This window comes from Lissotriton vulgaris, unplaced genomic scaffold (genome assembly GCF_964263255.1).
Source record: "Lissotriton vulgaris unplaced genomic scaffold, aLisVul1.2 SCAFFOLD_830, whole genome shotgun sequence".
Taxonomy (NCBI): Eukaryota; Metazoa; Chordata; class Amphibia; order Caudata; family Salamandridae; genus Lissotriton; species Lissotriton vulgaris.
This window is the reverse complement of record NW_028254425.1, coordinates 704,191-731,750: the sequence shown is the minus strand read 5'-3', so window position 1 is coordinate 731,750 and position 27,560 is coordinate 704,191. Positions and strand designations below refer to the sequence as shown.

Sequence of the window (27,560 nt, the reverse complement as noted above, 5' to 3'; positions counted from 1 at the left end):
TGCCGGGACGCCTCTTATGGAGCAGTTGTGAGCTGTATAAATGCTTTTTGATTGATTGAAATTTTTGATTGTCTGAAAGGCTCTAGCGCAGCTAACATAACAGCTTCCTTAGTCTCTGAATGTTGAGAACGTACTGGAAAGTGTCGGTACTTGATCAGGTGTAAATGAGAGCGACCCGGAGGCAGACGACTCAAATGTGGTCTTTTAGTAAGAACACCCAAGATGGCTGCCAAGATGGCCAGCGCTCACTGCCGCTTGACTCAGCGCATGACCTTGACCCAGAGCGACCCGGAGGCAGACGACTGAAATGTGTCTGTCAAGCAGACCTGCGGCTCTTTTAGTAGGAACACCCAAGATGGCTGCCAAGATGGCCAGTGCTCAGAGCCACTTGACTCACCGCAGTACCGTGACCTGCAGAATAACCGCTAGGGAAGTCTGCCCAAAGATGCCCACATTAGACCTCAAGTGACACTGGGGCTATCAAACAAGATCTTTAGAGTGTGGAGTAAAGTTATAGTCCAATGCCCATTGGAATCACCGGCACAGGTGCAGAGGAGGATGTCTACCTCACTGCATTATCTCAAGCTCAGGGTCGGTCTTGGCAAGCTTCTGTCACTCGCTTGCGAGGCTGGCCAGCACCAAGCCCCAGCAGTCCTCCTTCTAGACGCCATTTCAGTAAATGATCAGAGAGTCTGGCCAGAACCCTTAATTATATAGAGTACGCTTGAATCTGAAGGTGGCAGGTATGTATGTACAGCATGCAGTGAAATCGCTAAATTCCTGAGAGGACCAATCAGGGTCCCTCTCCCCAACGCTAAAAGACATTGTATGGGAAGAGAAGAGGTGAAACCTAAAAGGGGGTCTGGTTTGGATGGAACACTAAAACCTTCTTTACCTCTCGACTTTACATGAAGGAAAGATACATGGGGCGCAAAGCCGGTCAGAGCGGTTCTCCTACATTTGTTGACTCTTGCAAGAAGAGAGGCAGACTTGGCACATAATTGATGCTTGGTTATCAATCAATATGATGATTATTGGGGTGCATACTGGCCATTTGTCCTGTTCAAAAAAATTAGAAATAAAAGGGCAAGGAAGAGAAGGGCCTATCTGTCCCATTCTGTCCCCGTTATACAATATGTGGAAAGGGGCCGCGCACCGTAATGCAGGCAAGGAGGATGACCCCTTGCCTTTGTTTGGATAGAGATGAAGGCATAATGCTGTGCCACTGCACCTGCTGCACTATTGATAGCTATGCCCCCCCATGCCCAATACACTCTCCATCCTTTACAGGTGAGAACTTCTATCAGAAACCCCTGCCAGGAGTGAGGGGAGAAGTGGATGGGGCTGTCTGATGTATCTTAGCTCTTTTACTGATTCAAGCACCTCCTCAAACACACACACTGATGGAGCCATGAACCATAAAGGATGAATGCTTCACCTATAGCTTTGAATGACCATGAAATTGAACAGAATACTAACAGACGTACATGTAGTTGCCACCACCAGCCAAGCATGGTCTTCTCTTCCATGTGTATGTTGGCGAAAAATAAGTTGATCACATTAATTCTTTTAGTGACAGAGATAAAGGTCTCCCATGCAGTTGTGGAAGAGCCAAAACAATGATAAACAAAATATATTAGTACAGAGACTTGACCCTATGAGTCAAATATCCCTGCTGCCTGACCCAGGGGTTTTGGAAGTTATGCAGACTTTAATCTGAGTCCAGGATAGACAACAATCTATTAATGGAGGCGAAAGATCTCTCCTCCCCTGAGATCCATCACATCCATGATGGACGCAGAGAAAGGTCTGAGTGAAGGGCACATAAACATTCCCGAGTTTAACTTCATCTAACAGACTCTTGGTAGATGTTAAAGACACAATATTAGAAAGTAAACTGCAAGGGGTCCAAAGTGGAGGCAGGAGGACCACAGAAGAGGACATACGCGGAGACCACGAGAGTCTTGGGTGAAGGAAGGGGGATGGACCGGTTGGATGTGTCTTGCTGTGTTTACCTGATTACATATTTATTGTACCTATGCAAAAGATGAACATACACAGGATATGATGCAACATATAATTTCATTTTCCAATCTTTATTTCGACCATTTGGTCATAAAAGATACACATTACAATAAAATCACATGAACTCTGTCATATTTGATAAAACATCAATACATGATTTTAAGATCGACACAGACAGTAAAAACAATTAATGCGAGTTTAGAGCAAATCTAAAATCTACCCAGTATTTTTTAAAAGGCGATTGCGCGTATACCAAACATTCGTAAGGAATTTGGAGAGAGCAAAAACAGTTGGGCCGGAAACATCGGATTTTAAAATCCTGTACATAGGTGTATATTCCCTGCCACCCAAATTCTTAATCAAGGGGAGCAGCCAATGCTTTCTGGCTGCCTTGTAGGCTGGGCAGAAAAAGGCCACGTGCAAGTCATTTTCCTCTTTATCATCACAAAGAGGACAGTGCTTGGTGGAGGGGACTTGTGACCAGGAACTTGTAAAGGACCTAAAAGGCAATGTACCGTATCTCCACTGAAGAAATAACTTTCTGCTAAGAATAGGATATATAGGATCGAAAGCCTTCTCAAATCTGTAGAGGTCCTTGGTTTGCAGGAATGTAGAAGAAAGGGACCCCTCTGTCTGGGTAGCTAAGGCCCTTGCCCTTTTGTGTTCATGATACAGATTCGCCAGGGATCTCTTGGAGATTCTTGAAGCTACATTTGCCGGTTCAGACCACAATTCAGGGAGCCCCAGATCGGTGCAAGTTGATTGGATATTTTGGACCCAGGGAATACTAAGCGCCTTGGGGTGATTTAATAGTTCGACCAGTTCCGCCCTATAATCGGCGAGATCATCGCCACTCCATAGCCTGCGCCAGAAGGCAATGGGTCTTAGACTTATCTCGTCAGCAAGTGGCCGTAGCCCTAAGTCAAGCCTCAGAGGAAGGAGTGGAGTGCTAGGGGGAAGTGCGGCTATCTGTCTTATAAACCTATTTTCTGTAGAAGACAGGTTCCGGCATGGGGTGTGGCCCCACAGTTCAGCCCCATACATAATCGCCCCCCTGGCCTGGGCCTTGTATATCTGAATTAAGGCCCCCAACGGGCGGTAGGACGAGCCGGTCATCATCCGGGATATACCACCGGTAGTTTGTATTAATTTAAGGTTGGCCCTACTCTGATGGGGCCCCCAGGTCATAGTTTCGTTGAGCGTCACGCCGAGATATTCAAACGTGGCTACTCTTTCCAGCCGCACTGCTCCCAATTGGGGATTCGGGCGCTGTTTGGGGCTCGGATTCAATACCATATATTTGGTTTTTGTGGCATTGATTTCCAGCCCTCTATCCTGACAGAAAGCCACAAAGGCATCAAGTATCCTTTGGATGCCCATGGGTGTTTTAGATAGCAACAGTGTGTCGTCCGCGAACATTATTGCGGGCACCCTGTTGCCATTCAATTTGGGAGCGTCTGTGTAGTCGGTGGCGTTAAGATGAGCGATTACCCCGTTGACGAAGAGGCAAAACAGGGTCGGCGCCAGCACACAACCCTGTCTTACCCCTCTGCCAACGGGGAATCTATCAGTCAGTTCCCCCGACCTCCCACACCTCACCTGGGCATAATTGTTATGGTGCAGCCTCTGCAAGGTCAATAGAATATCTGGGGGTACACCCATCCCTGCCAAGATGCTCCACAATTTCCCCCTGGGTACTAGGTCGAAGGCGGCCCGTAGGTCCACGAAGATCGTGTACAAACTGCCGCCCTCGAACCTCGCTGTCCTCCAATAGACCAGATTCAGTCTAAAGACCTGGTCCACAGTCGATACCCCTTTCCTAAATCCTGCCTGATAGGGACTGAGGGCGCCCACCTCCTCTATCCATTCCTGAAGCCTGTTCAGGAGAACCCTGCCGAACAGCTTCTGTGCTACATCTATCAGGCTAATCGGTCTGTAGTTGGCTGGGAGGAGGGGGGATCCCTTTTTGAAAATTGGGACCACCTCAGCCCCCAGCCAAGTACTAGGGATTTCCATCCCACCGAGGATACTGTTGAAAAGAGCAGCGAGGTAAGGCGCCCAGACGGTGGGCTCCTGCTTGAACAGGTCTCCCGGTAGCCCATCCAGTCCAGGCGCCTTCCCCGAAGCCAGACCTGAAATAGCAGCAGTGACCTCACTCAGTGTTATTGGATCCGCCTGGGGGCCCATCCTCTCCGGGTCAATAGGGGCAAGAAGTTCTCCGGACTCAGCACTGTAAAGGGACTGGAAGTGGGCCTGCCACACTCCCGGAGCTATATTAGGCTCCACTGCCGAATGGAGACTCCCTGATCCCCCATTCACAATCCTCCAGAACAGGCGTTGATCTTGTATTGCCAGGGCCTTTGTAAGTTCTTCCCACTGGTTTTCCTCCCATTCTATTTTAGCCTGAGCAAGAAGCTTCTTGTAGGCTTGCCTGCATTGCTTAAGGCGTTCCCCTCCTATGCCCTCCTTAATTACTCCAAGGAGTTCTGTTTTGGCCCGTCTACAGGCTGCATTGTACCATTGTGTTCTACCTTGGCACCTCTCCCTTGGCTTTCGTGAGCTACGAGTAAAGTGGGGAGCCGCAACTTTTATGAGTTCCTCGTGGGCATCAAACAATTTGCTCCTTATGTCTTTGTTGTTTGCCACAATGTCAAGGGTCCCAACAATTTCCAGGATTGGGGTAATCTCTGCATAAAGCAGTGGGAGTTTATCCTTGTTTGTGACCATATGCTCCCACCTAATTCTTCTCCTACTGTTATCTAGGAGGAGCATGGGGTGATTCCCTTCCTCATGGGTCACTGGGGCCTGGGGGCCTGGGTGGACGAGGTCTAACTCAAGGGCATTGTGATCACTGTCCATCCTGTCTATCACCCTGAAATCCTGTATTGTTGACCACCTCGCTAATTGGACCAAAACATAGTCCAAATGAGACTCTCTCCCCCGTCGATTGTAAGTATTTTTGCTGGGTATGTCAGATTTTATTCTCCCATTACACGCTCTGAGTCCTAACCTTAGAGTAAGGGCAGTAATTTGCAGTGCCAGTGGGGTCCAAGCTTTCGGAGGTGGAGCATCAACCCCCGGTACTGCCCACCTAGCTTCTTCTTCCGATGAAAACCCTTCAAGGAGGCCGGGGAGTGGCTCAAAATGAGAGTTAAAATCCCCACCCACCACATAGTAGGAATCAGTCGACAGTTCAGATAAAAAATTCGAAAGTTCATCAAGGGTCAGTGATTCCTTTGCCGTTCCCATCGGCCTAGAATAGATGTTGACCAGCAGGAGATTAGCTTTGTTTGGCCATGTTAATGAGACCGCAAGGATGTCATCAGAGTTGAGTGGGAGCCGTGTGGCCACACAGCCCAAATGAGCAGCGACCCACGTCGTGAGGCCCCCTGATGGGCGGCCTTTGCCTTCCCACCTTGCTGGGATGAAAAATGATGAGTAGCCTTGGTGACCATAGTCCTCTCTGGCCCAGGTTTCCTGGAACATGCATATGTCGCCAGTCTCTATGTACTTTGCCCAGGCCGGCTCTTCCAATTTGTTAGCCAATCCCGCAATGTTCCAAGAGATTATCTTCAGATGTTCGGAGGTGGCAGTTGCCCTAGCGTGTAGGTTGGAGGAGTTGATTCCAGGCTCCACATCAGTTGCGGGGCCTGTGGCAGGGGCAGCAGAAGATATATGTGGCACCGGGGGTCTCGGCGCCCCATTATCGGCAAGGAAAGGGACCATAGTTGTCCCCTCATCAGCGACTACTCCATCTGAGGCTAGGTGAAAAGATTCGATTCTGCCGTGGTCAAAAGCAACTGGATCGTTCAGTGGGCCAGAAATTGAGCCGGGGGACACAATAGGGAGTTCCAGGAGGCCACAGGAGCCAGAGACCCCTGGCGCTGGCTTACAGACGGTAAGTCAGTCGACCCCATCCAAACCGTTCAGACAATTGAAGCGATTAAAATTGCAAAAGGGTGTGTCCGGCGGTTGGAAGTGCGGGCGTTGTGCAAAGCCTTTATGTCTACGTCTGTATTCCACCCTTGTCCAGTCATCATGCAGTGGGACCTGGTGCCTGGGAATGGGGGGGAAAAAGAAAGATACTGGGAGGGTCCGTATGGTCGAATCGAGGGATCTGTTCACTCCTTCACAGATGTGTCGAACCGTGCCCGGGTCCTTAAAGGTTACCATAATACAGTCCCCCACTATGGTTTTCCTGGTCTTCCCTAGCCATGGGACCCTTCTCACCATAATAATTTCGTTATTGAAATGGGATGGCAAGGGTCGATTCCAGGTAAGCCATTTGATTACCTTTTTCTTAAGGGATTGGTAATCCTCGTTTTCCCCTGATCTTAAGTGGGGGGCACCTGCTAAGACCACCATTAGTCTATTTGCTTCAGGCGGGAGGTCTGGCCTCCGGGGTCTGGGGGTTGACCAAACGGGCATGTGTGGGGGGGCGTTAACCTGTTCTTGATGTATTCCAGAGGTCTCAGTTTGAGAGCTATGGGGGGCTTGATCCAGTGGGTGAGTAGGTCTGTTGCTTTGGTTATTGTGCCGTGCCTGGAGTTGGATGGCCATAAGGGGTTGCAAAGGAGGGGCAGGTGGCGGGTTGCTGGGGGGGGCTTTAGTGGCATTTGTTGTAGTTTCTACTTTGGAAGAATCCCCAGCAGAGGAATGGGTTCCCACTAGCTTTGTCTGCTTACTTACTAGAGTGTTCAGAGTGGTAAGGGAAGTCTCTAGTAAGGTGAGCCTAATCTCGACTTTTTTTAGGCTATCGCTAATGGGCTGCAAAAGGGAGCGGAGTAGAAATTCGATGCTTCCCGTAGCAGGGAGTGAAAGGTTTAGGTTCGATGGGATGACCTCTGGTTCTTTGGTGGTGACAGTTATACTGGGGTTTGGGGGCTTAGGGGGTGGAATGGTAGGCACTATCTCCATAGGCTTCCCCAGTAGAACAGTGTTAGTGTGTTTCTTGCCAAAGTCAAGATGTGATGTTTTGGATTTCCCCCGACCCCCTACAGTTTTTCGAGCACGTTTGCTGGGTGGGGGCCTATGTAACTCCACCATTACGTTTAATTTGGGCTTGCTCTTATTAGCTATTTGCATAGGTGGGGTTTGGGTTACCAGGTTAACAGGAGTATGCGAAGACTCTAGGGGGGCTGGCTCTGTGTTTTTTCCAGGCGCTTTCCCTGGGATAGAGGGAATTTCCCTTAGTAAGACGGGAAAGTCTTAGAATGTCGAATTAATTAGACTACTGGGTGGCGTGCCTTCCTCTTGAGTGGTGGGATAAGGGATAATATCGGTCAAAGGTCTGGTTTTCATAGATTCAATGGAGCGCCTGCGCTCCACCCTACGTTTCTCAAGCGAGCTTTCCTTGTCCGCGTCTCCTTTAGTAGATTTGAAATAATTATCCAGAGTCCCAGTGCTGGAGGTGCCATCCCTTGAGGGAGTTTCCCGTGGTGGAGGCGAGGGCATTGCCTTACTTGTAATGGAGAGTGGGATCAAGAGAATGGGCCCAGCCCGGCCTCCTTCGGCCCCTGACGGCCACAGACGGTCCCGCCCTTGTCCCGGGCTTCTCCCGGCGTGCTCCCGCGCGCTCCCGCGCAGCGGTGTTCGTGCACTTACTTATGGCCTTGGATACAGTTGGGTAATGGGTAAGGGCGGGGCGATGAGGGAGAGCGGCCCAGGTGTTGCGGGCGGAGCTGAGCTGTGACTCTTGGGAAACTGAGTCCAGCCCCTCCTGCTCGCAGCCCTCACAGCCCTTAGCCCTGGTCAATCCAAACAACGGTTGCTCCCAAGTTCCAAGCGCCCCTTAGCGAAGCGGGACCCGCGCAGCGGGTTCCGCGAGGCGTGAAGACAGAGGCAGATCCACACGCAGTCCAGCAGGTCCACGTACTGCCCAGGTATGTGCAAAAGGTGTCCCACGTAGAGGGAGAAGTCCGGCGGCTTTCACTGGTCTGCTGAGGGCGGGGCGATGAGGGAGAGCGTCCCAGGTGTTGCGGGCGGAGCTGAGCTGTGACTCTTGGGAAACTGAGTCCAGCCCCTCCTGCTCGCAGCCCTCACAGCCCTTAGCCCTGGTCAATCCAAACAACGGTTGCTCCCAAGTTCCAAGCGCCCCTTAGCGAAGCGGGACCCGACATATCAAACACTATGAATTGAAGCTTGACATCTGTATTCCTGTGTGTTGTGCTCTGTGTAACAATCGTGTCCTCTGCAGCCTCCTTTTCAATGCACCAAGACTGCGTCTAGGAGGAAAGTGCCTGGACCACAGGCAGGACCACCGCCTTGACTGTCTCCTTGTTCTCTCCTTTCTCGCAGCATCTCCTGGTGCAGAGCTCCCTCTTGTTTGTGTACCACGGCCTCCTGCTCCAGAACGTGCCCGTGGACAGACCCACCAGGAACCACCTCCTGGCCACCAGCCTCTTCAGCAGCGGCATCTCCACGAGCCTGCAGACCACCCTGGGGAGCAGGTACCTCCAAGCACCATCCATGAGAGGGGGCCAGGGCATCCTCCTACCTGTGCCAGCTGGAGCCATGAGGCTTCCCCGCCATGGGTCTGATCCATGCCAAACCCCCCCTCCACATACACATCTGTTGGTGATCAGGATGAATATTCAGAGTAGAGCCTCTGCAGCTAATTTATTAAATGTGATGTCCTGGAAGAGAGGGGAGTGGGGGGGGGGCTCATAACATGTCTCTTGGGAGGAGATTCACTATTGTGAACAGGATATGAACATTCACAATCAAGGCATCACTAGTGTTAAGTGCAGAGTTTTCTCTATAGTCTCATAAAATTCGAACATAAATTTAATATTATAATATTATTGACCAGTGATGCAGTCCAGACTGGGCTATCTCTCTGTCCTTAACTAATACCTTGTACTGAAGTAGATGTTCGAAATAGAAACTGATACATTCAGCCTCTTAAATCCTCACAGCCTCCAATTTATATAGTGGGGTTATACATGCGTTATTGTATATCCCTGGAGGTCACATCTGCCACATAGAATCTAAAGCTCCAAAGAACATTCCAGCGGTCAACAAGAAAAGTGGATCAGAAGAGGATCAGAAGCTGGTTCCTGTACACATCTGCATTATCACAGCACACTTATGAACAACATGCATCATCTAGTTATTGTGGCAGTTCAGTTCATCTAAAACATGCAAAAATGTGTGATCAAGAGCGGCATTGTTTGTTTATATTGCATACCCTCTCCATTCTGTGTTATAGCACGGGTGGTGGCTGGGTTGGAGTGCTGGGCTTGGAATGGTGGGTAGAACATAGGGTGGATGTGAGAGGGGGATTCTAAGAGTGGTAGTGGCTGAATAAACACTTCCTTCCTACCTTATGGTGCTGTCTTTTCAGTCATGCCACCCTGAGCTAGTGCATTTGTAAAGTTTTTCTTATTGGAAATCCAATAAAAGTGATATAGAATGCAGGAAGTATGAGAATATGGCAGCTGCTGCACAGCGGGAGTATTAAATGACTTAAATGTCTTCAATAAATTGGTCCAATCTGTATATTATGTCATGTTGTGTCACATTATGTTCTATTATGTTATCTCACAGCAATGTATAAAGCGCATGGCTGCCCCCCAGCAGGGCTTCCCAACATTGAGAGACTTCACTACTTATGTATGAAGCCGCATTTGTTTCTTAAAGGAGCTACGTCATGAGCTGTTCCATCCTTTGGGTGCTAGAAACTAAAAAGAGTGGCCTCCCTGTCTAACGCCATCGATCCAAGGTATTCAGGGCAGCCTCAAATTGGAAGAGCAATGCATTCTGGGAGGGCAAGATGGCTGAATGAGGTGACGTAGAATACGGTCCGTCCTTCGTCATGGCGCTATATGTTGTGCAGAGAGCTTAAGCATGCATGCTTCTCTATAGGTGGCCAATGCAGTTCTCAAAGTTGGGATTAACAACATATTGCACGGTAAAGGTCTGTGAGAAGAGGGGCCACATGACAGGGGGACATGGGGCAGAAGGCTGAGCGAGTCGGGAGGAAGAAGCATGGGTAAATAGAAGGTGACGCAAAATAACCGTGACTTCTTCCCTTTCAGGCTACCACTGGTCCAAGCTCCATCCTTTGAACTCCTGATTCCAGCTCTGATCCTCAGCAGACAACTCTTGCTGGCGCCGACTAATGGTGGAAATAGTAAGTTCTCTATGAGTGATTTTATTTAATTTATTTTATTTTATTTATAAAGTTTTATATAGCGCAAACTTGACCCAAGAGGGTATCAGAGCGCTTTACATTTCGGATTGTTACATTTAAAGTTACAAAACTAAAGATAGCCTGTAAGGCGGAGTGCTGACCCCCACACCCATCCTACCAGCAAAGGATCCATTGTAAATGGTGTTAGATGATAGGATAAGACACTTGGGGGTATATGTACAAGAATTGCTGCTAACTAGGGCCAGTTAGCGGCAATTTTATTACAGCTGCAAATTGACGAAAACTATCGCCATGGTGCCCCCGAATTTACAATACTTCGTTACATGGAGATAAGATCTGCTAGCGTCAAGGCATTAAAGATGTTGCTGCTAGCAAGAGAAAAATGACGAAAGGACAATTAAAGGCAAAAACATTCATGTTAGCCAGCCCAACGTCACTTTTCTTCCTCGAGAGGCAAAAATAGCTTGTAAGTCCACCACCAATGATAAAAATAAAATAAAAACAATGAAATGCAGAATGGAGCAGCCAGGGAAGGTTCAGTACACGTAGACAACCCCCTCTCCACCCCCCGCCCCCAAAGTCCCCAACAGCCAGTATGACCAGCCAGAATTTCAGGGGAAGAGGAAAGGGTTCCATATGTATAAAGAGGCGCATCGCTGGGTAAAACCAACGATGCATCACTTTTCATAGCGCTTCCCTTGTGACACCATGGCAACCTAAGGCTGGGAGCGTGGACAGTCCATGCGGCCTGGAGGCCTCGTTGGGCCTGCGTCGGAGACCCGGAGAGCGAGGCAGAGGTGCTGTGGAGTTGCTGCGGCCTGACGGTGGAGGCAGGCCATGCCAGGACCGCGCCCTTGGGCAATGGGGGTAGACATTGAGGCATCAGCAATTACCCTTACCTGGTGGTGATCGCAGAAGATGCACCACTACTACACCGGTGTGCAAGGAGATTTCCAATGGTGGGCTGCGCCTCGCCGAAGGATGTGGTGCTGCACGGACGCTGTGGAGGGTGAGGTCCCTGAGCTGTGCCAAACATGTGCAGCGGGAGGGCTGCAACCTCACGCCTAAGGGGGCCCTGTTGCATCACCTGCATCGGGAGGTTCCCCAGCAGACCTGCCGGCAACTGCTGTACCCAGGCATGTGAATTTCCACCTGCCTGAGGGTCCTGCTGGCTGAGTCACAGAGTTGGAGAGAGCGCGGCTGATTGAGCACAAGTGCTGATGTCTAGGTGAGGAAGGAGAAAATGGGATGGGGAGCAGAGGACGCATGGGGATCATGTCGGGCCCAGGTCTAGCACTGGTGGGTGGCGCACACTTTGCCCTGAGTAATCTCTGCACTGCGGAGGACACACATTGTTGAGGACACTGTACAAGACTGGTGGGGGACACCACTAACTGGATCAACTGGATCAAGTCGTTGAGACCGTCCACTGGTGGCAGCAGGTGCCAGGGCACGGGGGCCAGTTTGGACCCAGGTCCTTGGGTATGCAGCTTGATCTGCCATTACTGGCAAGGGCACTGGGAAACACAGAATCTGGTCGCCATTGTTAGATCGGAAGTGGCAGCCGGGTGGTGCTGCCTTTCCTCGCCCCCTGGTAGTGAGCTCATGGGTGTACGGGGGACTTAACCTTAGTGGACTTGCTCTTCCAACAGTCCAGTGCCGTCTGGTAGCTAGTGCTGCTGTCCCCATCTGCTGCTGCTGGTTTCTCTGACCCGGAGATCAGCTGTTCAAGGCCCTCCTGAGCCCACCGGCTCCTGCCTGTGCCTCATCATACGTGGTCCAGTGGTAGAGCGTCACTTCTGTTCCTGTCCCTCTTTCTGCTCTTCTCTATTGCTTTCAACCTTTATCTCTATATTTTTGTTTTTTTGCTTTCTTTGGCTTTGTCTTTCCTGTGCCTATGTACAGTTCTTTTTTCCATGTCCTTTCCTTCGTTTATGCTGTGATCCCCAACAGCCCCGCTCCCTCCAGTGTTCTTTCCTGTGTTTCCCGCCTTCCAGCTGTCCAGCCCCCCCCCCCGCAGCACTACTTAATGGCGACCGCTGTGCAGCCATGCGCAGCAGGGTGTGCCACTTGTGTGCCAAATGTGCACCAAAGGCAAGTCCGTCTGCGCTGTCCACGCATTGACCATGTCCAGTGTAAGGGAACCTGACTCCAGGACACTCCCCTGCTATGAAGCCAGCACCTTCCTCGCCCACAACCCTGGACGCGACTCTACCTGCCATCTAGCATCACCGAAGAATACCCTTGCACCCTTCGCTTGCTGAAACTGAAAACGCACCTTCTGTCACATCAACACACCAGCGCCTCTTGCCGCTGAGCTGACCAACAGCGCACCCAACCATCTCAACTGCATCGTCCTCAACATGTGGTCCCTCCACAAACATGCCAGAGAAATCTGGGACCTCCTCGACGCCAACTCTTCAGACATCGCCTTCTTCGCGTAAACCTGGACCAACCTGTACTCCAGACTGGACATTACCATCACCATCTCTGACGGCTACTACATCACCCACAAGGACCACACCAACCACCCAGGAGGGTGTACAAAAAGCACACTCCTACTGACCACACACTAATGACCCAACGGAGACCATAGATCAACTCCACCTCCAGACCCAGACCAAGCCCAACACCACCCTCAGCAGGCACCCTCGTCTACAGGCCCCAGGACCATGACCCCCCATTCACCGACTCCATCGTAGACCTCATTGCATCCCAGGCTCTCCCATTTGGAGACTTCAACTTTCACCTGGACAACCCCAGTGACCAGATCACCACAATCCTCCTGGAGAAACTCACCAATATCGAACTCAAGCAGCTAGTCACCGCACCAACCTGTCTTATCCGCCAGTGGGAACATTCAACTACAGCCTGTTAGACCTGGCACCTTGGCGTGAGTTTCCCTTCCACTTTTTGCTGGTGTGCCTCCGATGTTTTGCTGGTTTTCCGCTACTCAGGGCACTGCGCCACGGCCAACCCGTGCCGCAGTGCAAGTGTTCCCTACTGAAAATTGTACATGTGATTGATGTCCATGATTGGTTCATTGGATTTACTGTTAGTCCCTAGTAAAGTGCACCAGGAGTGCCAGGGCTTGTAAATGCCAATACTGCTAGTGGGCCTGCAGCGCTGGTTGCGCCACCCACAGAAGCAGCCTTAAGACGTGTCTAGGGTCTGCCATTGCAGAACCTGCGTGCAGTCTGGTACTGTCATGCTGGCTGGGCAAGTGCACCCACTTGCCAGCCTCTAAACCTTCCCTTAACTTCATATTAGTCACCCCTATGGTAGGCCTGAGGGCAGGGTGCATTGTAAGTGTAAGGTAGGACAAGCCCTGATGTGTGTGGCATGTCCTAGTAGTGAATTACAACCAAATTCGTTTTTCACTATTGTAAGGCTACCTGCTTCCTTTAGGCCAGAATGGGCTGCTGGAATTATTACACTCTATAATCCCAGCAGGCTCAGGGAGCATGGTAGAGAGTCATGTTTAGTATGCCTGAACTCAGAATAATAAAATATTTCTTTTAGTAACGTTTATTTTAATATCCTGGGTTTGCAAATGCTACTTTTAGAAAGTCAGCAATTGCTTGCCTAACCATTTCAGCCCGCCTCTGCTGGTATGTGTATCTGACTGTATGGGATGTGTGAGTGACAGGGCTGGGGGATGACAGGTGGTGAATGCAAAGATTACACCTTAGTGGGAGGTAGGAGTGGCCCTTGACTATGAATCTAGCTGTGCTCTGCCACCACAATGCTGGCTCCACCCTCCTGGGGAGCGACTGATGACTCAGCCGGCACCTGGCCCAGGAAGGGCGAAGCCCCATCAACAAGGTACTTCTGGCTGCCCCTGTCCACACAATGCTGGCTCCACCTCCTGTGGAGCGTCTGATGTGCCTGCCCCTCACACTGAAAGCAGAAGCCAGATTGCACCCAACAAAGTACTCAGAGACTGAAAGTGGCTATGCAAAGGCCCCCCTGGCCTGTAAGAACAAAAGAAACTGGGTATAAAAGAAGGAGCCCTGCTCCTTGTAAATTAGATCCTGTTTGTGCTACAGAAGAAACTCTGCCCGAAGAGAAGGACCTGGAAGGACAAGGAGGAGTGCTGTCTCTGGCCTGTGTCTGGTGCCTTGCTGCAGAAGGAGAGGAAAAGAAGAGACTACAAGAGACTTTTGCTTTTTGAACTTTGTGCCAAACTCTGCTGAAAGATCTCCAAGGGCTTGCCTGTGAACTTGCCCCCTGACCAGCGCCCCAGGAACAGTGGGCGCTACCCCCTGACAGAGGAACCACTGCAAGACGCTGTCTCCCCTCTGCAAGCCTCCCCAGGAAAAGCGGAGCGCGCTGTGACCATCGCGCTCTTCAGCAACGCTCTGGGAGCTGCCCTCCCTCTGAACAAAGTGACTGCCGCCTGCCTGGCCCAGAAGCATCGTAAAGATCAGCCCAGCTGATCCGAGCACCGTGACTGACCCCGAGCTGCAGCTCGCAACGTGAAGAGAGGTGGCGCCCGGTGCCTGCTTGCCCCCTTCGTGTCTTGTGCCCCTGAACGCGCCGCCGCTGTCCGAGAAACAGCTGTTGCGTGGGGTGCCTGAACGTCGCCTGGATTGATAGAGGCCTGCGCCGAGGAGCGCTGTCCTCTGAGGGTGCCCTCCTGGTCAGGAAGTCCCGAGGCGCTTGCCCAGTACAACCCGGCCCGCGCCGCAACGCCAACCCACGAGCCAGAGCCGAGCCGCCGCTCGCTCCAAGCATCGGACGGAAGACAACGCGACGCGGACTGCCGCACTGACCTGCGCCTCACCAAGTCTCCCACAAGGTACTGTTTCTTTCCCGCTGCCTCGCCCAGCCCTCGGAGCTGCGTACGGAGCGCTCCCAGGGCCCCCGCTCTCTCCCCCCGTCAGCCGCGCACAGCCACGCAGCCCGCCCAGAGAGGCCGGCGCTGACTCCCCGGCCGCCGCTCCCGCCAGAAGCGTGAGAGTGGGCAGACCGGGCCCGTTTTGTTATCACGGGGTAACCGAGGGGCGCAGAGAGGCCCGCGGATCGCTGGGGGAATCCTGGTTGTTCATCAGGACAGAGAAAAGTACTGTGGGAAGCCTGAGATCCCCGTTTTTGGGGAAATAAGCTCAATAAGAACTGTTTTGAAACGCTAACACAGAAGATCGCGTAATGCTAAAGAAAGAACTGTGGCAACCTAATTGAAAGTACACTGGAACCGTTTTGCATTGAACCAAGACTGTATTTACAAGCCTGCTTGAAATTTAAACAAAGAATATATATTTTTACAAATACAGTTTAGTGTCATTGTGTGGTGGGTTGGTTGTGATGGTGTAATATTGCAAATGTTTAACCCTATGTGCCCCAGAGATTAGCCTAAGACTGCTTAAGCCACACTACCTAGAGGGTAAGCAGAGGTTGTCTTGAAGGTAACCCTCAGCCCTGACGAGGAAGAGAGGGTCCCTGCTTGTCGCCAGTGCTGCACTGTGCCAACTAGAGACTCCCCCTTCCTACACAGCCACACCACCAAACTCTCCTGGGCCAACCATCATTGTATACATCACACCTTCACCACGCTCACGGTACAACACCACCACCATCATTGCCCTCCCCACGTCGCAGCTGAATCTAGGCATCAGAAGAACTTCTCGTCACCTCCCTCAGCACCACCACTCCACCAACGCTTACAGACACCAACACCGCAGCGGACAACCTCCACCGATGGATCGTTAACTGCACAGACACCCTGGCACCCCTCAAGGATAAACTGGGCAAACAACAAGAAGGCCAACTGGTTCACACGCACCCTCCACTCGTCCACACGCACCTGCAGACATCTCGAGTAGAGATGTTACCACATCAATCAACTCCGCAACACAGTCACCCTTGCATCATGCCTCAAGGGTGCGCTGGCGCATGGCAGCCATTGTGTACAGGGGGGACAAATCCTGAGCCCCTTCCGGCAGTTTAACGTAGGCGGGGAGTCATTTTCTTGACGTACTTGCAGCGTGAATCTTGCACCATGTTGTGCCGTATTTACAAAGTGACGCATCTAAGCATAGGCATCACCTTGTAAAACCCTGTGCCACATTATACCTGCTTCAGGTATGATGTATCTAGAGTATGTGTTCCACGCATAAAAAGCTCCGTTGGATTGGCGCAGTGAAGTCTCCCAGATTTCACTGCCACTATTGTAGAACCCCACAATGTCAAAACGTTACGCCTGCCTCATGGCAGGCGTAAGGGTGACCCGGTGCCATAAGATTAACTGGCCCCATGCATTGCTATAGTTGCATCATGCTTGCGACACAACTGTAGCAATTCATGAGTTAAGCACTGCCAGATGCGTCAGAATTCCAGACGTATCGGTCATTGATTGCGACATGGAACGCCATACATTGAATACAGCACATCCATGGTGTCGCAAGGAGGGCGCAGTTAAAATTGTTGAAACACTGTTTTATTGCAGCGATGCAACACTTTTCCTGAATGGGGCCCAGGAATGCACCCTATATTATTGATAGGGCGCATCCCTGACCTTTTGTTTTGGCACAGGGCAGCGGAGCAATGTTCCTTGCAGCGCGGTCCAGCACCCAAACATCTTATATGTGGACCCAAGTGTTTGCACCAATTTTAAGACAAGCCATTTTCTGGTCTCAAATAACTGCCTATAACTTGATTTAGAAGCAGTTTTGGGGGGGTTATAGCCATACGTGAATTTCATTGTACATATTGTGAAGTGGAGATAGTGGCAGTTTTTGCATGGGAACGCCCAACTTGCATCTCATTTTCGTTAAGTCCCGCTTACAGAAGTGCCGATCTTGAAAATTAACGTTCACGATTGAAAAGTGCTGCTAACAGCAGTTAGTGGTAACTTGTAAATACGGCGATTAAAAAAAAAGCACCCGTAACATCAAATAATTGACGCTACAGCTGCGTTAAGTTCTAGTAAATACGCCCCGGATTGATTGCACAGGTTTTCACAGAACAACTAGCAACCAGGTGGCACAATCAAAGGCACATTAGCTTACCCAGGTCATACAAAGGTAAGTCTCCAGAGTTGCCTATATAACAGAGACACTCTGAGGACTTCACCTGCCTCTGATCACACAGACTGCCGGCTGAATTTTGAGTGTTGAATGTGAAACAGGAATGTTAGGGTTCGTGATATGTTTCACTTGTGTTTAATATAGTTAAAATATATCACTTTTCTAACATCTGGTCTTCAAATATATCTTCAAAAACTCCACTTTCGAATAGACTACTTGTCCCAAACATAGAATAATAAAAAAAAAAACTGGGGATAATAAACAGAAAAAACAACCAAAAATAAATTTGCAAAAAATGCAAAGAAGGCACACAATAAAGAACGCGCTTGTATTTGTTGCCACAAGGTGAGAATATGTTCTGCTACCGGAAGCCGGTGTAAGGACGTCTTCCTATGGAGTTTTGTTTGATGGACCTAGGATGGCTTGAGGAAATAGGGTATGAATTATGGTTCTACCTTAGGGTTTTCCTGTAAAGAATTACTATTAAAACATGCATTGGCAAAGCCAAAAGGTTTCACCTATCTTCTGCCTCTGTACACACTCGGCCAGTACATGCTTACAGACACACACCCAGTGTGCGCATGTTTCACATACACACAGTATCCACAGGGCTAAAGAGGTGTGAAATCAACACACAAACACAAATCTAGTTTGTGCCAGTTGTGACTGCATGCATTCTCACTTTTGCACACTTATTGCATGCAGGTATGCTGAATGTGTGCAAATCACGCAGCCAGTGTGCACTTTCACCCACAGATTATTCACTACGGCCCCAAGCATTGTGCATGTGAGTACGAATTGAGGTTTTTTCACTGAATACTCGCAGTGGAGTAATGCAATTGTGGATGGTAGGCTGATATACTGTCCCATTGAATTTGTCTTACAGTTGGCCAACGCCCGGGTGGCTATTCAGAGAGTGATTTCGCACACCAGGTAGGAAGCGTAAATGCGCTGAGGCGATTAGAACCACCACACAGACCCAATTTGATATCTGACCCAGCCCTCATTTTTCTTTTCACAGCTATGAGGTCCTGATGAGAACCCCCTAAACCATTAGGGGTTCGAAACGCGTAGACCATTCTACCACACCACAAAACCACCAAATTCAAACTAGATTCGGTGGAAATTATAAAAATAAGTTGATTTGTTCTCCCAGAACGGTTGTCTATGGTGTTATATATTTTTCACTCATTTGTATTCCAAGAATTAGTTTGTGACATTATAATTGTATATATAGTTGTGAGTGTGTGCTGTGCATGAGAGAATGAATGTGAATTGTTGATCAACTTGGTATGTTAGGATGTGTTTTCATGAATTTTTTCATGAATTGTTTTTCTAGTAATGTCTATTTTAAAAATATGTCATTTTTATGAATAGTTGTCCCTGTATTGTTTGTGTTTGCAATTGTGTTGAACATTTGGTAAACTTTGAACCAACTGATTCTTTTCAAATAATTGATTTATAAATAAAATAGATTTAATCTGTGAACTGCGTCCCTGTCCCGCACTCAGTTTAATTCTTTGCGCGCAGGTAATCTCATATAAAGAGAGATCTCAGTACTGGCTTTCAGGTTGTTTAGTTTCATGGATAGCAAGGCCTCCTCCAGTCCGGCGTTGTCTACATCCATGTGGTGCCCGTGATCTTCCCCTGACTTTGATGATTTATGGCTAGTGTGCCTTTCGATCTCCTACACTATAGTGATCCGCTCTTTGGCTGCTTCTTCTCGAGGGGGTCTTGCCTGCAGGGTCTTTGCCTGCAGGGTCTCTCCTCTGAATCCAGGGCTGCTTGGCAGCAACTGACTCTCTGTGGGCCCGGCCTCAGGGGCTCCCTTGGCATCAAACCATGAGTGTGCTTCCTCCGGGATTTTAAAAAAGGGCGCCTTTCCTTAATCTGTGGCTTTGTGTCGAGCGAACCAAAGCAGGCTCCTTCAATGGAAAGCTGATGGTTTTCTTGACCCTATTTAAGGAGGGTGGAGTGACAGTGTGGTGCACAGGGCACTCTCTCTAAATCTGCCCCAGTTCCTAATCCCTGCCTTCTTCCTAAATACCAGCTAATGACCAAGCATTCCATGAGGCATAACTGGGCGTGTCCTGTCTGCTGTCAGTGAAGGGAGGGGGCGCGAACCTAGAGACACGAGTCCTAATCCCCTCATCCTGACCACATGCTAATCATCATCATCATCAAACTGTGCATATATTATAACTGGGCGTGTCCGTCTCCTTTCAGATACCGATGGACCGCTGGCGTGCCCCGAGCAGCCCTGCTGGCAGCAGCTTCTCCAGGAGGTGGGTACTCTTGTAACTACTGCTTTCTTATTACAGTCTGCACAAATACACGCGATTGACATTAGCATGAATATAACACACCCTCGCACTTGTTTATAGTGCCTGGAAGCCTTTGGGGGGAGGTTTGTGTAATTCGTATATACATGAAGTTCGTTTACAAAGGGAAACGGAATGTGTTCTGTTTATATGTTAAGAAAAGGGCATAATTGATTTTGCAAATTTACAAATGTGATATTGACTTAGCTGAAGGCAACATCAGTTCGTTTCATTTGCATTGCATAATTTAAAAAGTTATTCCTGAACGAGTATTGCTTTGATAAATATCTATTACATATGTAAAAAGATTTAGAATATACTCCAGTGACCCCACTATACATTTCCTTAGTCTTACTCTGGTGCACAAACCTTCCTACAAGAAGGACCGCTACTTACTTGATTCTGTGTTTTACAAACAGCAAAATACTGTAAATGGATTTGACTTTTTTCGACAATGCAAAGTTTGTGTAATACAGCTAGATAGTTAAGTTGTATATCTCTGTGTACGTCTACTAGCACACCGTTCATAGGCATCGCTGCCACTGACTTGTGCCTGGCAGTGTGCATGTTCACACTTGTGTGAATATCTGTAGGTTCACAAGACCACCTCCAGCAGCCAGGGTTGGCACAAAGGATGGACGGGTGCCACTTCTGCTGAACTATAGCACTTCAGGTCTCATCTAGGCACATTGGTCCGCACGGACTAGCACACTGCCTGTCCGAAAGATGGTACAGTGCCTCCTTTGTGGTAGAAAGCGCTATATAAATACCCATTCTTAGCATGGAGAGCACAGACCAAGCCTGTTTTTTTTGGGCCAGATGTACGGAGCTTACATCAAAGTCCCGTTTTGCGAGTCTGTAATAGCGATTATTAAGGAATCGCTATTACAGACTCGCAAAACGGGATTCATGTACAAATCGCAATTTATTTTGCGATTCCTACAGCTTCCTTATTTGGGATTAGCTAATTGCTAATCACAAATAAGGAATAACTCCCCATTCATTCCTATGGGCCTAAAGGCCCATAGGAATGAATGGGAAGACATATCAATGTGCAAATCGCTATTAGCGATTCGCATTTTGAGTTTGCAATTTCAAGGGTGCAGGCTTGTCCAAAGGACACCCTGTTGCACCCCTGAAATGAAATTGGACGCTGGTGTTACGCACACACATGTCCCTAGGACATGAGTGTGTGTAACATAGAACTTAGAAAAATGCACTTAAGTGCATTTTTCTAAGTTTCCGCTATTTACCACGAGGTTTGACTTCGCGGTAAATAGCGGCCCAAAATTGCGAATTCGCAATTTTTAAATGTTTCATGAATTGCATTTAAGGAATCTCAAATAGAGATTCCTTAAATGCAATTCCTCGCAAAATTGGGAATTCTATAATAGCGATTTTTGCATTTGGGCTGATGAATCCTAAATGCAAAAATTGCGCTCGCAAAGGGCCAGATTCTCAGAATCTGGCCCTTTGCGAGCCGATTTTACGTTGATGAATCTGGCCGCTAGTGTTTTTGATTACCAATTTGCGAATTTTTGAGATTCGCTATTTGGACATTGCAAAAACTTATGTAAGAAAGTATGATATGATTCTAAGTCTAGGGAAGCTTATAAAGAGTCTATCAGAGAGTACCACCACAACATCACCGCAGGCAAAAAGTCCTATCTAGCAAAGAGAATTGATGCAGCCTCCAATTCCTGCAAAGAAATTTTTAGGGTAGTGTAGGACTTCATTTCCCCCTCCTGGTGCACCCCTAGGACTATGCATTCGGAGCTCCGGACCACCGGGCTGGCCAACTTCTTTGCCAGCAAGATCAATGCCATACAGGCCACTTTTGCGGCTATCAGGATGACAACAATCCAGGAAGAGCCTCAGTCCCCTCCCTTTTCAAATTCCATGGGCCCGGCCCTCTGGGATTTTCCGTTGCTGACTCCTGAAATCTCCCTTGAGCTTCTCTCCAAGCTCAAATCAGGCTCCCCTCTTGACCCCTGTCCCACAAAAATCCTGGCCCAGGTGGCTCTGGTACTTAACCCTTTAATTAATCCGCTTCTTAACCTCTCCCTCAGCACGGGGATGGTTCCTCAGGCATGGAAACAGGCCCTGATCCTACCTCTCCTGAAGAAACCCCACTCGGACCCTAGGAACCATGCTAACTACAGACCCATTTCCCTTCTGCCGGCCCTGGCGAAAGTTGTCGAAAAGCATGCCCACACCTCCCTCGTCAACTTTCTCGAGGTCCATGACATTCTGCACCAGTCACAGTCGGGGTTCCCCTCCAATCTGAGCACAGAAACAGCTCTGTTCGAAGTCACTGAGGCCATTAAAGAAACCCTAGATGGTGGGGGCAAAGCCATGCTGGTCATGCTTGATCTCTCGGCGGCTTTTGACACCGTCCCCCATGACCGTCTCCTTTTTAGACTCTGGGAGATTGGCCTGAGGGGGACGGTGCTCAGCTGGTTCAGATCTTTCCTTGCCAACCGCCAGCAGACGGTCTGGGCCCCCCCTTTCTCCGCCATAATGCCGCTCTGGAGGTTGGAGTTCCTCAGGGCTCTATTTTGAGCCCTACTCTTTTTAATATCTATAGGACCCCTCTGGTGGCACTGGCGGAGGCTTACGGGGCTCAGATCGTATCGTACGCGGACGATACCCAGCTCCTGTTCACGGGCGACAAAGGCTCTGACTTTCACGGTGCAAACATCAGGGGCTGCCTTGAGGCTGTTTTCAACTGGTTTGAACACAAAAGCCTCAAGTGCAACTCCGACAAATCGGAAGTGCTCTTCTTCGGCTGCCCAACAGACCCCAGGTGGAAGGACTGGTGGCCGGTGGCCATGTTTCCCCCGGACAGCGACTCGACGGTTGCTAAAAACCTGGGAATCCAAATAGATAACAGCCTTTCCCTTAAACCCCAGGTTCTTGGCCTGGTTGGCAAATGTTTCGCCACCCTAAAAATGATTAGAAAATGTCTGCCTCTGCTGTCCCTTGATCATAGAAGAATTACCGTACAGGCCTTGATAGGCTCGCGCCTTGACTACTCTAATGTGTTATACCTGGGCCTTCCCGACTTCCTTTTAGCTCGCTTGCAAGTCGTCCAGAACTCGGCGGCTAGAGCCATCTTCGGCCTCACTAGGAGAGCAAGAGCCAGTGACCTTCTTAAAACCTTGCACTGGCTCCCGATCAAGAAGCGCATTGCTTTCAAAACGCTCACCATGGCATTCAAAGCCCTCCACGGTCTCGGCGCCAGATACCTTCAGAGAAGGATGAGCTTCTACACACCCTCCAGATCTCTGAGATCTTCCACTCAGGCCATGGCTGTCACGCCTACGATTAGGCGTGCCTGATGCGGAGGCCGCTCTTTCAAGCGCCTGGCACCCCAGATGTGGAATGCCGTTCCTTTATCTCTGAGAACGACTAACAATCTCCTGGCTTTCAGAAAAAATCTCAAAACTCTCCTTTTTACTCAGTAACTCTTTCACCGCTCCCCTTCGGTATGACTGAGGATCTTCCAGCGCCGGGACACTCTTCGGAGTAGCTGAGCGCTATAGAAATCCACCATATAACATAACTAGGCTGTGGGGTTTTAGGTTTAAACCTATAATAACTGATAAAACTCCACTGAAAGAAAAATAGCCCTCACCGGTGAAAACATATAAACACTGAAAAAACACCCGGACAACCACAAACTAAATGCCATTCAAAGAAAGGAAAAAGAGTGAAAGAGTCATTTTTTTCTTCCTGAAGGGGTCAATACAATGTAACTTAGTTATACAAGCTAGCAGAAAGAAAGACTGGCTAACATTATTCTGCTTGAGTTTTGTTCTTTAGGAATGCCACTAAAATATTTTTTCTTCTTCCTTTTACTTTTTCAGTTTTTTGGCCTTTCAAAGAAAGAGTCATCCCAACTGTGTCACTTAGCTGATGGTTCTCAGCCCAATGTGCTATGAATGCTGAGAGGGCTTTTTCACAGAAGTTTACATGTGAAGGAAAGAGCTAGCGCACATGACCCAAAAACTCACTGAAGAAGTATTGTATGGTGTACTACAATAAGATTAATTTGCAAAAATCTATTTGGACCTCATATACACTATAAGTACACTGTCTATATACCATGTTCTTTCAGTGCAGAAAGCAATCAATAAAAAGTCGTAAAACGTTCCATAAACACCGGAAAAACACTTTTTCTGTTTTTTTAGTGGCGCAAAATTTGTAACCACTGATAACAACTGTTTTTTAAGATATTGAAAACACTGAAAAAACCCCACCAGAATTTACCAAAAATAGAAACTGAAAACAGGAAAGCCTAAACATAACATAACAAGAAAGTATGTATTACACTTTCTGCGATTAACAGTGGGTCGCAAATATACCCACCTCATCAATATTAATGAGGTAAGTCTGCGTTTGTGACCCATTGGGAATCGCAAAACTCACAGGGACAGCAGACCACCATGTCTGTGAATCCGTTTCAATAAAGCAATCTTTTTTCTTTTTTTTAAATGCAGACTGTTTATGCGTTTCAAAAGCAAAGAGGTCTCTTGGGGCAGTGCTAAATAAAAAAAATTTAAAAAATGCCAGGGCCCTCTTTAGGAAGGCACTGCAGCATGTGCCACCTATTGTCCTTGCCAGCACTGCCAATGACAGAACCAACAAACTACTAACCATCACACACAAAAAGCAGGACAATTAAGACTATTTTAGCCCCACAAAGCTTTAGGAATGGCATGGAAGGAATGTATTCGTCATTTTAATTGTCAGATGAATTATTAAGCAGCTGTTACGCTCAACACTAAATTGGACAAACAGCGCCACTATGTGGCAGACTGTTCTAACGCCAGTGCTGACAATTAAGTGCCGTTAAGTGCCGGTGTCAAGCACCAGAAACCACCGGCTCAATTAAGCACTGCCTTGGGGGCCCCTTCCCATTTGTGAATGGGTTACCACCTATTTGAAGTAGGAGGTAAAATGCAAATGTTTCGCGACCGCATTTTGATCGCAAAACATTCACACATACCCCAGCGATCTGGTATTAGGAAAGGACGCCCTAACCACTCCCCTTTCTAATACCGAATTAGAAACCCAATTTGCGATTCAGTAATAGGTTACCGAATCGCAAATTAGAAATTTGTATATTGAGAAAATGCCTTTTTCCGTGCAAAAAATGGTCCGATTCTGTGAATTGAGCCGTACAAACAAAATCCGTTTTGCACATCTGGGGCCATGTTAAGTTTTAGGGTGCACCTTTCCTGTTTGCACCTGGTGCACCTTAAAACAGGTGCGCTTGGCGCAAACAGTGAGAGTGTGCCCTACTACATAGAATGCGCTGCCCCCAGGGCAGCCGCGAACTGGAGCTGCCCTGGGCGCAGCGCATTTAAGTGTAATACTGGGTGTTTTCACAATGGAGGTGGCAATTCGCTTGCTCTTTGAAGGGGGATTTGAGATCCCCTTGTAGGCAGGTGCACTGTCAGTGCGCCGCTTGAGAGTGTCAAAGCAATTCCCTCATTTGCATGGGCACGACCCCATGCAAATGAGGGAACGCCCCACAAAGATAGCGCTGGTGGGGGGCGTGGCCAAGATGGCGTCGGAGTAGGACGCTTCTTAGAGCCTCTCCGACGCCGATCCGACACAGCACCGAATAGCGGGGTCCCGGGAGTGCTTCCAGGCACCATTCGGACGGCGGAGGCCGCCGACTACTGGGGAAGCGGTTCGGTGCCGTCAGCGGGGCGAATCGGAGTCTGCAGCGCCCACCGGAGCGGAGCCGAGTTGCGGCCTGTGAAGCAGCGGCCTCGCGTGACCAGGGGGCCGGCTCCGGGCTGAGCGGCGCCTGGCCTTGCGAGGGAGTGACCGGTGCTGAAGATCCCGCCTCGACCCTAACGGGAGCAGAGGACACGCCTTGCCTGCGGAGGTGCTGATCGCAGGGGCAGGCCAGAGGACGGAGTCGGCGATACCGGCCGGGTGTTGCTGTGAGAGGCCGTGGAACAGCGGACCGGGACCCGACGGAGGCATACCGGCTGGGAACCATCAAGAGAGGTTGCTTCCACACCCGTGGTGCGCGGGGGTGAGTTGGAGCGGCTGAGGGGTGAGCGGCGCCTGCAGTGGCTGAAAGGCGGGACGCCAACTCTATAGGACTGGCCTGGTGGCGGGTCAGGGGCGGCCCCTTGGCTTTGAATAAGCTACGGACCTAGCCTGCGGCGCCCAGGGAGCTCTGTCGGCCTATCTGCGCCTCTGGAGCCGAGCATTGGTTCCCCCTGTGTGGCGATGAGACTCGATCAGGGGGGCCCCTGAGAACGGACCGAGTGAGCCGGACGCTTTGCCGCTTGACCGCGCGGTGGGCAAAAATTAGCGGACACGCCCGCGGCGCCATTTTGGAGGGGCCTTGTCTGGCGGTGCTCGGCGGCCCGGCCCTGCTTGCTCTCTGGAACTGACTTCTGGCTTGGGGACATCCTACACAGCCGTCGCACGTCTCCTACTGGCTTGAGCATCAAGACCGGGGTGGTGGCTCTCCCACCCCTTATCTATTTCTTGGCTTGGAGTGGGCGCTGGACACTTGCTACACTGTGCTGGAACGTAGCCACCTTGGGGAGGGTGAGGCCGTGCCGCTGAATGGACTAGCTGGGATAGGGAATCGCTTTGCCTGCGAGTACAATACCCCGGTTAAGGCCTACACCGGTGTCTCTGCAACGGGAGTGCTGCCCGCCATACACGGCTGTGAAAGTTCACCATCAAAGCAATCGGACGATGATGCGCCTGCTACTAAAGCATTTATGACTGAGCTCTTTGCCTCTATTAAAGATGATATCGCAGCTGGCGTCAGATCTCCGGGAGGTGAGGAGGGACGTGGATGGGATTGGTGAGCAGGTGGCGACGCTGGAAGACCACGATCTGAGCATGGCGAATGATGTACACCAGCTCCAGCAGGACATCATCCGTCTCACGGAGCAGAATCTGGACCTGCAGACCCACGCGGAGGACTTGGAGAACCGTTCTCGGAGAAATAACATTCGTATCAAAGCGGTGCCGTTGGACGGTGAAGCGGGGGACCTGCGTGGGTACGTTCAGGCCCTGTTTGTGCAGATTCTGGAGGATGAAGAGGTGCAAGACATAAAGATGGACAGAGTGCACAGAGTGGGATTGCCCAGACGGGGTGGGGGCCCGCCCCCGGATATCCTCGTCTGTGTACATGACTTTCAGCTGAAGGAACGAATTTTGAGAAAAGCTAGAACCATCTCCTCACTGCAATTTAGAGACCACTGCCCGCAGCTCTACCAGGACCTGGCGGCGTCGACGCTACAGAAGCGGAGGGACTTCCGACCTGTGACCACCTTCCTCCGGGAACGCAATATCTCCTACTCCTGGGGACATCCCTTCCGTATTATATTTCGCTGGCAGAATAGGTTGGTACAGATTAATTCCCTGCAGGCAGCAAAGGACCTTCTGGGCATCGAGGATGATGTCCCTTCTCAGGAAGCTCGCAGCTCACCGTCGAGGAGGCGGCATCGTTCTTCTTCCTGGCATAGAGTGGGCCCTTCACCAGATCGGCGACGACCGGATCCCACGGCTAGTGTGCAAGAAAGAGGGGCCGCGGTGGCTTCGGTGGCCTCCGTCACTATGGCGGACTCTCAGACGAGTTCTGGAGCAGCATGACCCCGGTACTGTAGAATGGCGTCGGAGGGGCTCTGGGCCTGAGGTCCCCGGGGATTGATTGTACTTTTGGAGGAGACACCCTGGACCATGGACCTGGGGGTCGCTAGGTCGATGCCCCTGCCCCGATTCCAGTCCAGTGGGGACCCCCCGAACTTTGGCCTGCTGGAACTGATGACTACTCGGTTCAGGTTCAGTGACTTGAGTTATGTTTTGTTGTTTCTCTGTTTCTGGGGAGGGGTTGGGGGGTTCTGGGACTGGGGGGCGAAGGGGGGATGTTGGGACTCAGGGGGGGAGGGGGGAGGATGGTGGCGACCGTTGGATGTATGTACGTGGAGAAGTGTGGCTCAATGGTTAGAGCGGCAGACCCTGATGCAGAGGTCTAGCCCGGGA

The 27,560-nt window shown here is 49.9% G+C and overlaps 1 protein-coding gene across 1 annotated transcript in view; it reads left to right on the top strand.

The window, feature by feature from the left end:
* Window positions 1-27,560, top strand: part of LOC147659533 (solute carrier family 23 member 3-like) — a 260,327-nt gene that overhangs the window by 34,815 nt on the left and 197,952 nt on the right. The window contains exons 2-4 of the mRNA XM_086951665.1: window positions 8,323-8,474; window positions 10,065-10,159; window positions 19,435-19,493. Of these exons, the coding sequence (XP_086807791.1) occupies window positions 8,323-8,474; window positions 10,065-10,159; window positions 19,435-19,493 (306 nt within the window). The remainder of the gene's footprint in view (window positions 1-8,322; window positions 8,475-10,064; window positions 10,160-19,434; window positions 19,494-27,560) is intronic.